This window comes from Artibeus jamaicensis, unplaced genomic scaffold, assembly GCF_021234435.1.
Source record: "Artibeus jamaicensis isolate MK-2021 breed Jamaican fruit bat unplaced genomic scaffold, CSHL_Jam_final contig_3230, whole genome shotgun sequence".
NCBI lineage: Eukaryota > Metazoa > Chordata > Mammalia > Chiroptera > Phyllostomidae > Artibeus > Artibeus jamaicensis.
This window is the reverse complement of record NW_026521764.1, coordinates 6,703,420-6,717,356: the sequence shown is the minus strand read 5'-3', so window position 1 is coordinate 6,717,356 and position 13,937 is coordinate 6,703,420. Positions and strand designations below refer to the sequence as shown.

General features: G+C 48.4%; 1 protein-coding gene across 1 annotated transcript in view; it reads right to left on the bottom strand.

Moving 5' to 3' along the window:
* The window catches only part of CHN2 (chimerin 2), a 257,379-nt gene that overhangs the window by 25,819 nt on the left and 217,623 nt on the right, over positions 1-13,937 (bottom strand). Inside the window, exon 7 of the mRNA XM_037126517.2 lies at positions 5,401-5,478. Coding sequence (XP_036982412.2) covers positions 5,401-5,478 — 78 coding nt within the window. The remainder of the gene's footprint in view (positions 1-5,400; positions 5,479-13,937) is intronic.

Here is a 13,937-nt window from a genome sequence, read left to right as displayed (position 1 = left end):
CTCCCAGCCTGAGTTCTGAGCGGTCCCGGGGGGTCTATGAGACTCTCCTGCACAATAGCCTCGTGTTTAGCCTATGATAGTTTCCAGGGGTTCTGTTACTCGAAAACAAGGAGTTTCCGATAATTCTAACGGTGGAGTCAGGCTACAGTAGGAGCTAGATAAAGAATGTCACTTCTTCGCAGTACTTGGGATCAGAAGCCGTATTTTCTTCCCAAAGGCCACATTTGCAAGCCCATTTATTTCAGCCTGACCGTGAGCCCCTTGGTTTATATTCAAGGTGAGGAAGGATGCTTCTCCTTTGCGTTGTTCCAGGTTTGTTTCTGTCCAAACAGCCTCTTCTGATTATTAAACAAAAGAAACAAAACAGAACCACAGCCATTTCTGAAGCTGGTTTCTACCTGTGCCAGTGAAAGGCAGGCAAATGAGTGGGACAGAGGGCCGACACTCCCTTATGAGGTCAACAAGGACAGAAAAAAGAGAGGGGTTTGCAGGTGGGAGGCAGAAACATTGCTCGTTCCACAGCAAATGACCCGCAGACAGATAAGAACAAAAACCAGGGACAGGCCCAGAAACCGTGAACGAGCCTGAAAAACCTGAGTGGGCGGTGGTGGCGCTGTCACACCCTGCACATGCGTCACTGCGGTAGCACCGGGACACCCTCTCAGCCTCCTGCACTAGTCCTGCCCCGGGATCTGATGGGGTGGGCAGGCCTGTCAGAAGGAGCACGTTCCTGAGACTCATGCTTGCACGATGCCCTGTGGGAACAGGATGTTCCCATCCGTCCAGCGTGGGGGACAGAGAAGGGTAAGGTGGGCAATCAGTGAGCTTTTATCGGGGCAGGGCCACTTTTGAGTCACCACAGAGGAAGCTGGAACTAGAGGAGCGAACCAGGGCCTGTGTCTGCCCCCGCCTCGGGTTCTGCACACGGAAGATCCTGAGCAGCAGCCAGACCCTCTGGCCAAATGGGGGGTAAGAGCTGGCCTGACACACTCTGACAGGGTCGCCATCTCTCTGGCATAGTCTGGTGACTCTGGCAAGGGCCTGCTGCCCGGAGGACTCAAGTACAACTAACACAAGTGCAACAAGCTACGGACAGGACAACTGCGGGGCGTGGCCATGGGGAAGTGGGCAGGGCCGAGAGTTATCTGCTGCACACACTTCCAAATGGTAGGTACCCAAGCCTGCGCTGGGGTGTCCGCAGGAAGTAAAACAGACAAAAATTCCCCCTCCCCCCTCCCCAGGGCTGCAGATGTTTCCATCCAGTTAGAGGGGGGCAAACACACCAGTAAACGTGTACAATGTCAGGGATCAGTGCTGTGGGGAAAAGGAAGGTTGGCCGGGGGCTGGGAGAGGGGTGGATGGGAGAGAGGAGGGGGCAAGGAAAAGGATGGTCAGAGTTGGGGAATACAGCATAAGGTGAGGTACTGTGGTTTGCTCTTTAACCTTCAGAACTTTTTGGACCTCTGCTCTCCATCTATAGTCCATACAAGGAGAGTGTCCCTACAGAGCCTGGTGGAGGGAGAGAATTTGATAGAAGGAGCCAGTGAGGTACACACACGTGCAGAATGGGGAAGGCTGAACACAGGAGTGGGCAGAGCAGAGAGCACGCCGAGGGTCACGGGTCCTCCAGGAGCGGGCCACCCTCTCAGAGATGCGGCCTGAGCAGCTCTGTCTCCCACGTGGGGCCTCCCTGCACCCTGCTCCCTCTCGCTTGTTTCTGACTCCAAGTTTCCCCTCCCGTCGTCTGCATTGCCTAGAATGCTCTTTCACTTTTCTACTACATGTGGTTAATGAGAGAGGAAGAAAGACATGACAGAAAAAAAAGAAAGGCATGTCGAAGTGAGCATAGAAAATAAGATATACAGAGACAGCGAAAGCTAACCATGAAAGCACAAGAGAATTGAGAGACACAAATGAATGAATAATGACATAATGGGAGAAGCTAAATTTACGGGCTGCCCAGGCCCATACTGATGTACAGGTTTCTTTAAACTTTACCACATTCCCATTTTGCAGATGAGGGAACTGAGACTGGGACAATGAAGCTCTTGGCCAAAGATCAAGTCATGGGCTGAGCGAGAAGCTGGCCACAGCTACCCCATCACTGTACTAAGTGGGGAGGAAGGACAATTATCCAGATTTTGGGGGCCCTGTGGCCTGCTGTGCCACGAGGAGTTACTAGGCTCCTTGTAGATGGCTCCTGGTTAGACGGCTTTTAGACCATCTAAAAGCAAGCTGTTCCATTTATAGGAGAGGATCTCGTTAAGTCAACTAGATAAACAGAGATGCCGATGTAGTGCGAGTAAAGTAATAGAGTGGGTTTTTCTTTTTAAGAAACAGTTTTCACTTCAGAGAGGAGTCTGTTAATCTCATCATTACCTTAACCAATTCTTTGCACTCCTAGGATGTTCCATTTTAACCCCAGAGAACTCAGGGATTAAAATGGCAACACCTGCATCTGCATACAGTGTGGAAAAGTACACAATTATTGCACGAAATGAGGTGAAACTGGAATTTACTTCCACAAGTTTTTGTTTCCCGAGCAGAATTTTGCCTTTTCCTAGACACGCTCTCGGGACCTTTCTGAGGGAATGGAGGGCGGTTCCACCCTGCACCTGCCATGTGGGGAGTTTCTACTCATCCCTCTTGTGAGGTACCTGGCAAGAGCCAGGAATTGGCTTTTTAGTGGGGGAGGCAGTCTTGACTGGGGCCCCAAATCTTGTTGTGTGTGAGGAGGCATTGAGATGGGCTGGCAGATTGGAACCTCTGGTCAGAAGCCTGTGGACCAGAGTACAGACAGGGCTCAGTGAGGCTTAGTTGCTGATAAGCAAGACAGTGTGTGATTACCTGTATCTTTTATTGAACACTTTATGCCATGCGCAGACTACTCTTGAATAATAATAACCCAAATTACAAATTAAGAAAGTTCTAGAATAAAGCCTATTAGAAGTCAACATAAATAAAAACTTTGTATTTCCTGCCCTGATTTCACACTATGTCCAAGCAGATGGCAGGGGCCTTTGGTAAGTGTTTTCCTTCTTTAGTTTTGTTCAGTGGCATGTTACTAAAAACCTCGGCTTTCAAAGTTTCTTCCAAAGACAATGGGGGTGGGGGAGGGGTGGTGTGTGAAGAGATACCGAATGGGGGTGGGACGGTCAAGGAGTGACAGGGAACGCCCCCTCCAGCTCCAGCTCCAGCCACTCGTTCCTAAGGACAGTGGTACCAGCAGGACCATTGAGAGCCAAGGACGTCAACTCCAGGGTCTGCCGTGTCTCAAAGGCGTCTGTTTAAACTGCGGAGGAGACAAGCTCCCATCTGGCTGGAGTGTCTTCTCCAGCAACTGCTCTGCACTCGGCTTTTCCTTTTCTCTATGGCTACGAGTAAGAAGAGGGCGCATCAAGCGGATACTGACTTTTCCTGCAAACATTTAAAAAGCTGTTGGTGTTTTTCAGTGATCAACAGTTAATATAGATCATGTTAGCAACAGGACTGTTTAAGAAAATAAGATTCAACTATCTTTTTTAAAAATAGCTCTTTTTAAAAGATTTTATTTATTTTTTAGAGAGAGGGGAAGGGAGGAACAGAGAGAGAGAGAAACATCAATGTGTGAAAGAAACATGGATCGATTACCTCTCATACATTTCACAACTGGAGACCAGTCCTGTGACCCAGACATGTGTCCTGACTGGGACCCAGTCCCCTGACTGGGAACCAAAGTGGTGACCTATTGGTTTGCAGGCAGGTGCTCAATCCACTGAGCCACACCAGCCAGGGCAGATTCAATTATCTTTTTGTTTAAAATATCATTTCCCACTTGTAAATCTAAGATGAAAACACTAAAATTAGTTTTGAATGTATCAATCAATGATATATATATTTGAGACAGAGAGAGGCTGTCCTTCCAACTGTATCTTAAAACCAGAAGAATTAGAATTTTGGGGGAGGAAGAAAAAGAATTTAAATGTTCAAGAAGACCCATCCTTCCCCCCACATCAGTGTATCTGCAGGATGCGAAAGATCAGGACTTCTGCCCCAAGTTAGAAAAATATGTGCTTAAGGCAAAAACATTAATAAGGGTGAAGACAGAAAACAGAAAAGAAAAAAAGAATTAAGGCTTTTTATGCCCCAAATTAGACCTGTCACTGCTCAGTGGTGGGAGAAATGTCAAGAGCCATATAATGCAATTCTTCATCCTCACACTAAATATGGAGGGTTGAAATATTCCATCCTTCAGTTCAATTATAGCATGCAAATGCCTGAGCTGCTTGCTTTCTAAAAACAGAAGCAAGCCAAACGGACCAAACTAACACAAATGTATATTTCATAGACACACATTTGTCCTCATGGCGGACCAGAAAGCGACAGAACAAAACAGGTTTCCCTGGCCAGCTCTGAAAAAGGCCCATCCTGGTTCCAACAGTCCCTTGGGCTACTGGCTCTAAAGGAAAGAAGAGTTTAAAAGAAGAAGGCAATTCACAGTGCTCTGCTCCTGCCTCTCCTGTCCATCCTGGCTCTCCAGGATCCAGCTTGCACACTGTCAGCCCGTTTGCTGGGGTCCGACCTCTCTCTCCATCCCGTCTCTCCCGCACTGAGAAGCCTCTCAAGCCAGGCAACTGGGCATCGGACTCTCCTCCCAGCTGTGCTTGGAAAACCCATTAGGGTAAAGAAAATAAGCTGTCATTTTCTGACCATGTTGGTTTTTTTTTTTTTTTTTTGCAGGCTGTTTCTACCAGGGCTCATCTGAAATGAAGATAGCAGTCTTTCCAGTTTATAAATACACATGGGAAAAGCCACTAAAACTCCCGCCAACTTTCCATATCTTTTTGTTTGGTCTGGTGAGCGGGGTCAAGGCTGTGACCCGAGGAGCAGTGGCAAGGCGGCCGGGTGCTCCCTGCTCCCAGTGCATAAACAAAAGCGACTGGATGGTGTCGCCTGTCATCATTTGCTTTCACAGCTGTCTACACATAAACCAAAGGGGTTAGCATCCCTGAAAACAAAAGACAAAACCCAGAATGTGAAGCAGGCGACTGTTTCCCTTCCTTGGAGACAGAAGTGCTCTGATTGCCACCCTGCATGGAAAAGTACTCTCAGAGACACCAGGAGGTCTCCAAATGCCAGACTGCACGTGCTCTGTTTTTCTTTCCCTGAACCTGGGAATCTGAAGCAGAAGGGGGTCCCGTTCTCCAGAACTACATTACTACACACATAGGTCTTTCTAGGCATCAGCATCAAGCAAACGGCTTTCTGAGGTTCCCAGTGTGGTCTGATCCAAAGCGAGCCACTACACATGGAAAGTGAGTCAATTTGCCGTCTCGTTACTTCACAGTCAAAGACGAACTTACACTGCACTTGCCCACCAGCCCTTGGACAACAGAAGAAAGAAGGCAGAGGTTTGCTTACCTTAAAGTTGTGTGTCTTCTCATAGTTGAAGTGGTTGTCGTTGTGCGTGAGGGCAGCCCTCCTGACCAGGGAGGAGATCTGTGGACAGGCAAAGAGTTTGAGAGGGGGCCAAAGAAAGCCACCTTTGAGTCCCACCTTCACCCCCAAGGCCACAGCCAGCAGCTCCTGGCGTTTCCTGCCCTGCTTAGGCTTCCGAACCACAGCACACTTTTTCTCATTTTCCAGCCACAGTTCCTCCGAGAACATAGTGTCCCCTGCAGAGCCCGGGGAGCTCCGGCTGTCAGGTTTGGGGAACCGCGGCTAATGGCTAACGTTCGGCAGCAGATTCGAGGCAGCTGCCTCCGTCCTGTCTGCGGAGGCCTCAGACATGTGACCTGGAAGGGCCGGTTTGAGTGATGGAGGGGGCTCTGCCTCTGAATAAGGACAGGCCTGTTTTGTGCTATTTCCTAAGGCCGACGTGTGCCTGGAACAATAGCACACATTCATGGGCACAGCAACCCCCAGATGCTGTCGCCAGTCAGCCACTGAGGAGTCAGTGGTGGAGGCAGGGGCAGGCAGCTCTAGTCCCCCTGCCCCAGCACACTGCCCAGGAGAGAGCCCTCCTGCCGGCTAGCAGATTTCACTCGCACAGCTAGCTCTGGTGTTCAAAGCCTGTGGCTGCATCCAATTATTTTGGGGCTCCAATCCCCATCCTGGGCTGAACTCCAGCAGATTAAACCTTTAAACCCTGACGATTGTTTAATTGTATAGGGATCAAGCCTGAGTCTTCTTTTTGAAAATCTGCCCCAGCACTTGAAAGTGCAATTTTTACTTATATGCATGCTTTAAATTAGACCGGAGACCCAAGTGGGACATGGAAGGGGTTAGCATTTCAGCCCTGAGCTCTACAGCCAAAGTTTCAAAATGACACGTAGGATATCTGCTCCAGGTTCCCCTCGCCCCCCAGTATCTTCTCCCTACTTGCTACAGAACCCCCCACAACCCACACCGACAACATTCCTTAGCCAAAACCAAAAGTCACAGTGGCTTTTCCTTGAAATAAAACAACTTCGATGTTCATTTTGTTACTGCACAAGCCTAAAGCCTTCCTTGCTCTTCAAAAGGCATCATCTGTTTGATGGGCTCTCTTGGGACAATAAATTTTTGGTCCCAGATCTCTCCATTAATAGAAGTAAGAAAATCATTACATCTTGGGGGAACTCCTGATCTGTTGGCAAACTTTGCTGCAGCTAATGCCAGACAGTGAAGTCAATGCCTTTGCATCCACAAAGCAAGAAGAACCTAGGCAGCTGGGCCATGACCTGGATGGATGGTCTATGAATTTCATTCCATCCATTACTGAATCATGGGTTCATGTTTCACCCCCTCCGAACAGCTTTGTGGGGAGTAACAAAAGATGAAACATTTCCTTGTGTAATCCTTTACTCCTGGCACTCACTCTCATCCTAGCTTGGTTCAGAAGCGTATTTTCTCATTTCATCCCCTTGTTACCTTCCACAATAACAGCCAATTTTCTCATTGAGCTGTTGGGCACAATAACTTGCATTGTGCCAGACGATATTTAGAATGTGTTGCGTGCACTTACTGACTTAGTTTGAGCTCATGTGTGTGACGAACAAGACTTTTATTCCCATTTTTCAGATAAAGATATTGAGGCACTGAAAGGTGAAGCAATTTGCTCAAGGACATGTAGCTGGTTACGGCAGCAGAGCCAGGACAGGAACCCAGGACTGTGCGTCCAGCAGCCAGCGGTGCCATGTCTACCGTCCTGTGCTGCCAAATGCGCCTCTGAAGGACTGGCCCAGTCTTCCCCTCCTTACCATGCTTGCCTGGCAGTAATAACCGAGACTCTTCATGGCTCTCCAGTCTACCCTACACACCTGCACAAGAGTCTTCTTAGTCCGCTCACCCTCCACATGCTCAGATGTCTTAACCACGTCCTGGGTCGCCCCAACCTACCCGGCTCATCTAGTTCCCTACATTCCCCTCTGCAAATCCCAAAACCCCCCTCTTCTCTGACGTACCCAGCTTCTCCCCTCAGTAGCTTGTTCTGTCCTATAGCATATTCCGGGCTCATTTCAACTTGTCTGTACTTTGCCAACATTCACGTCCCAACTCAAGTGTCCCCCTCTCCAAAAAAACTCCCAACTCCCCACTGGAGGCAAACTCTCTCCTCTGAAATTTCATAGCATTTCCCCACATTTTTCTTCTTGTCCTTAGCACTTTCTATATTGTGTTAGAGTGATTTATAACAGGTCCAATTCCCCTGCTATACTGAGAACTCACTTGGACATACCCTGAGTGTGATTCACCTAGGTTTCCCCTGCAAGAGGGTCCAATGAAATTCCTTGTCACAGTAGGCACCGAATGAGCATAAGCTGCCAGAAAGTACCTGTACTGTCTAGGGAGCCAGAGTTGTGCACAGGTGTAGGGGGTGGGGTCCCTGGCTCATCCTACCACCTCCCATCACGATGCTTTAGCTTCCAAGGACCTGAACCTTCAGGGGAGGAGGAGTAAGGATCTCTTCCCGAACCTTCATGGCTAGCAAATCAAGAGACCTTCTGAGGCCGAACCATTCTATGTAGGAACAGATTCGGTGACCTGGACAAGGCTTCGTGGTTTGAGAATCTGATAAAATATCTCTTTAATTGGAAAGTGGGCCTGAGGGTCTCCTTTTCCTTTTGGTATATGGGTGCTTGACTACAAGGAGGCTTAGTATTTTCTCTTGTATCCACGCCTTTACTTATAACAAGTCATTTCTTATTTCTATTGGTGACAGTGACTTCTTTTTCAGATATCTGCATGACAGAATTTCCCCAAACACAAGGCACATTCAGGCTTGTGAAGGAACTATCCATGGACAGATGAAGAGGCCTCTCCACGGGGACCAGCAGGGTGGGCACTGTGGGGGCATCATTGTGGGTGACCCCAGATCACCCTCATTGTAAAGGAAAAACGATTACAAAGGTCTCTGGGTGAAAACTTCCCTCTCTATTAACTCCGTCACACGCAGCTCTTCCTCCACCAGCCTGCTCATGGACAGTGCCTTGGTTCCCCTTACACCCCCCGCGGTGACTCATACGTGTTCTTATACATGTGGACGGTTCATACTTTTGCTGGCCATCATTTTTCTAACAAACTTTTCTATTTGGCCCATTTTTCAAATCTAAACATTCATTAGATGAAGCACATTTCCCTACATGCTGTTTAAATCAGGGATTCTCAATTTTGGAACTAGGGACGTTTGGGGCTGGTTAATTCTTTGTCCTGAGAGGCTGCGCATGATAGGATGTTTAGTGGGATCCCTGGCCTCTGCTCACTACATGCCATTTAGCCCCCCAACTGTGACAATCAAAACTCTCCCTTGCAAAAACTCTCCTCTGAGGTAAAATTGCCCTGGCTAAGAACACCCGGACGAGATGGATGACACAGGTATTTACTGCTGCTTCCCGTGTGCCAGCCATTGAACAAAGTGCTCCGCGTCTCTTGACTCGTTTAAGATCTGTAACCCTGTGAGGTAGGGAATCAGCCCCACCTACAGATGAGGAGGTGGGAACTGAGGGTTTCAGTGACTTGCCCAAGGTGACACCGCTACCACGTGGTCAAGCTGAGGTCAGAGCTCGGGCACAAGGAGGCTTACGCTCCTCCAGCCCCCACCTAGGACAAGTTTCTTCATTTTTTTTTTTTACTGTGATAAAATACATGTAACATAACACTCACTCTTTTAATCATTTTAAAGTTTATAATTCAGCAAATCAGTGGCATTAGGCACATTCACAATGTTCTGCTATCATTACCAGTATCTGGTTCCAAAACATTTCCACCAGTAAACCCGATACCCATTAAAGGGTCCCTCACCATTCCTTCCTTCTCCCTCCAGCCCCTGCCAACCACTGATCTGCTTTCTGTCTCTGGATGTGCATATTCTGAATATGTCTTCATAAATGCAATCATACAACCAATGGCTGTTTGCATCCACCTGGCTTCTTTCCCTTTGCATGTTTTCAAGGTTCACTCACACTGTAACAGGTATCAGTGCTTCATGGGTTTTTACTGCTCATGATAATCCACTGCATGCATAGAACACCTTTTGCTCATCCATTCATCAGTTGACAGACATTTGGGTTGTTGTCACCTTTTGCCTATTGCATGTAGTGCTGCCGAGAACAATTTTGAACAAGTTTTCGTCTGAAACACCTGTTTTTAGTTCTTTGGGGTGGTCACGCCATCGATGCTTTTAACCACCCTCTAAACTGCATGTCATCCAAATAATGTTTGTGTTAAAAAGCACCCCAGGGTCAGATGCCAGAACAATTCTCTTGCCCTTTGCCACCCTGTTAACAGCCCACAAGGCTGGTGTTCCTTGGTCTGGTTTCTAAGGAGAAGACTTTTGTTCTCCTGGGCACCTCCTCCAAAGCAGGCCCCACTTAGGATACTTTTGGAAGAAAGTGGGGCTATAAATAAATGGTGAAATAACCTCACCACCCTTTTCCTTTCCCCTTTTCCTTATTTATAAATAAGGTTTGGGATTCTATTTTCTTTGGCTTCTCACTGTCCTTCTTTCGCTGATTCAGATCCTGAGTCCAAGAAGGAAATCAGGTAACGTGAAGGCAGGGCAGGTGGCAAGCTGAAGCCCAGCAGGCGAGGCGGGGTCAGTGGGCAGGAGGACACCGGGCAGCAAAGCCAGATGGGGGACCACATACATGTCAGGTGCCCAGGAAAAAGAGGCCATGGCAGCAAGAGAAATAGCTTCTCCCTGGGCCAACATTAGTAACCTCGCGCCAGAGCCAAGAGAGGACCTCAGAAATCCATCTAACCATGTTTGGCTCGGGTACACGGCTCTAACCATCTACCTGGCTCAGTCCGGCCCACATTCTGCCTTATTAGTGCCCACTTCCAGAAAAGGCGATCGGCCATCAATCTGCCATTCAGGTCAACTCCAGTTCTGTGTTTCAGGGAGGGCTCACTGAGGATATCATCCTCAGTCTCTAGGTGGGGTTGCCCCACTATCCCCACCCCAGTCCTCGTGCTCCTGGGGGCCTGCTCACGTCTCTGCCTCTTGAGTCTGAGGCCCACTCAGGCGCTGAAGGCCCAGGCCATACCCCTGCTACCTACGCCACCCTGCAACTGCAGGCGCGTGCTGTCCCGTGGCAGCACAGGGAATGAGAGCCACCAGGGCCAGTGCTGGCGAGGGGGTCACAGGAGCGCACTCGAATCCATGGCTGCTGGTGTTTGTACGAAGGGGATCCTGTCTGGGAGAGGAGGGTGGAAGTGTATCAAATGCCTTGTGTGTGCTGGCCTCATGATTCTATCTGTGAGATTTTCTTAAGAACATCCTTGGACAAAATTAGATGGATAGATGGCTAATGGATATTCATCGTAATGATAACAAGAAACGAGAAAAAGCTTAAACATCCAAGATAGGGAACATGTTCAATAAATTTGGGTGTAAACATGTAATGAAATATTAGGTAGACACTAACAAAAATGATGAAAATGACTGTTAATGAGGAAGGGACATGTCCCTGATATCATGTTAGGTGAGAAGCAGGTTTCTGAGCCACATATGGTATGATTCTCAATTTTGTTAATAGATACATGCAGAAAATATCAGAACAGACCAAATATCTCTAACACACCCAGCTGTTGGAGATGGGCAACAATTATCTCTGGGTGGAGGAATTTTAAGTGACATTTATTTTCTTCTTTCTTTTCTGTATTTTTTTTGAGCTTTTACGATGATTATGTTTTGGTTCCACTATATAAAAATATAAAATTTTAAAAGTACATTATAAAAACTTGGTAGATTTAGTGTGCACAGGTGTTAGGCTCTTGACATCATAGGGAGACTTTGAACTCGTCTAACCCCACCTGCTCTTTTTATAGGTGAAGAAACTGAGGGGTCAGAGAAGTTCAATGATTTGCACCCGGGCCCCCAACTCCCCATCAGAGGGCTACTCTGCAGGTAGGCCTAGAACCACATCCAGACTCAGGGTCTCGTGCCTGCAACCCTCTATCACTAGTCTTCTCACCCTCGGGCCAGCCTTGGGATCCCTGAAAGGCTTGTTGAAACACGGCCTTGGGGCCCCACCCCAAGGGTCTCTGGCTCAGTTGGCGTGAGATGAGGCCCAGGAATCTGGATGCCTGACAAGTTTCAGGTGACACTGAGGCTGCCATACTTTGAGAGCCCCTGTTTTGTGCTTTGCATTGAACCTGTGGGTCCAGCCTTGAGATCCTTGGACTCACCTAAGGGGAGAAGCAGATACACACACAGCCCGCTCAAGCGCCATCCGCCTCAGACCAATTTCATTCAGACTTCTGGGCTCTGACCTTTGAAGGCATCCTCCGGGGGTTCCGGGGAGCTCCTAGCACTGGAAGCCCTGCCGCTCATCTCAAGGGCTTCAGTTCTGGGGACAGTTAGAGAAGATGGAAGTGTTGTTTGTGGGGTTGGTCATAGGGCAACGCCTCCCCCGAGGGAGGAGGGGCAGGTGTTGCTCCCCATGGGTACAGCAGGAAAGCAAAGGCCTGACAGGTGCGTCCTGGGGAAGAGTCTTCTCCTGACTGTCCCTTCATGGAAATCCCTGGCACTCCAGTCATAGCAAATGCCGTAGTGGCCACCAATAGCCCACTGACACAAGGACTCTCCGTCTTCCTATGGGACTTTCTACACACTTTTATTTATTTTATTTATTTATCTTTAGAGGGGAAGGGAAGGAGAGAGGGAGAGGAGCATCAATGTATGGTTGCTTCTCGTGTGTCCCCTGCTGGGAACTGGCCTGCAATCCAGGCATGTGCCCTGACTGGGAATTGAACCGCGATACTCTGGTTCGCAGGCCTGCACTCAATCCACTGAGCTACACCAGCCAGGGCTTCTACACACTTTGAAAATGGTTAAACAGTTCTCGCATTAACTGCAGCTCCAGTGACTAGCGGGACGCCGACACCAGCTTGGCACTCAAGGAAGTTTTGGGGCCTGAAAGTAAACATACCAGCTTTATTGCAGTCTCATGTTTTCCTTGTCTTCCACCAAAATGACTTCTAATTTTAAAAACAGTCAGAATGGCCATGTTTCTTCCCTTGGTCCCTCCCGGCACATCCCACACACATGTCTGGGGTTGTGGGGTTGGGTGTTGAGGCTGGGTGGCACGTTATTTCCCCAAAGCCACAAAACATTTTTTTCCTGCCCAGAGACACTCAGGAAAAGGCTACAGGCATTCACTCAACTCAGGACAATGAGGGAAACCTGTTTTCCCCTTTTATTCCCTCTCGGTGGGTCACAAATACTTTTCATGGCTGGATGTGGGTGTACTGAATGTACGCTTTCTACTTATTTCAGTGTCAAAAAATACACATACGGGGAGAAGGGCAGGGGGATTTCCCTTCTGGTCTTGAAGCGTTATTTATCCCAGGTCTGGCTCTTTCCCTGTTGGCAAGTGAAAAAACTACAAATACCAAGTGGCATAAGCCCAAATTACTGAATGGTAATCAAAGGGGTAGTTTTGTTATCAGTGCAACTGAGCCCGACCTATTTGATCCTAGGTACTCTGATTGCCTCTTTACACTGCCAAATAAATCTTCCTTGCTCCTCCTAGAAACTGCCTCATTAGTGGCTACTGTAGTTTTAGCTTGTGGTTTCCAGTCCTGAAAGAGGAGGAAGACGACAAAGACATATGGCTGCACTGCAAACTCATTCCCATGACTGTTGAAATGAGAGACCGGGGTGGGGCCCTGCCGTCTCTCCCACGGATGCGCTAATTAAAGCTGGATAATTCTGGCTTCGTTTATTAGTCCATTAAAGCTTCAGGTATCCCCAGCTGACCTGGCTGACTCCTAAAACTCCCAGTGACCTCCAAACTTGCTGTGCTCTGGTCCGAGTGTTACCGAACAGAGGTTGGGGGGGGGGCAATATTTGTCCCACCCAGGGATGCCAAAAACTGTTACAGAACAGACGCACTGGGGGATGATATACTCATACTCTCCGGACCACCTACTGGGCCCAATCACCCGCTGCCAATTAGAAAGATATCTCTCAATGCCAGAGATTTGTGAAAAGGAAAGGAAATGTTTATTTAATGCTGTATAGACCTAACATAGTAACCTAACGTCTTCATTAAAATATCAAAGTCCTTTAGGATATCCACCTACACACACAGCACTCCCTCCTCCCCCTGCCCTAATTCAGGTACCGTAACTCAGGAAAGGAGCACATGTCTGTGTTTCAGGCTGCTGGCACCGTCAGCTGTGTCACTGTCCAGGCGGGATCTCCAATTAATCCAAAGTCATGTAGCACCTTCTCATGGTCCACTGGCAAGAGTTCTTTGTAACCATTTTTCCAGGCAAAGTCTCTCCTGCTTCCCAGGCCATGTGGCCAAAGGGAGCACCCCAAAAACCATGTGGGCCTCTTCTACCAGAGTTGCAGGGGTCTGCACTCCACCAAAAGTGTATGGCTTTCTTCTTCACCTGGCTGCGGGGGTTCCCATTCTGGCAAAGTCATGTGGTTCCCTCTTTACCTGGGCAAGAGGGGGTCCTCATTGTGC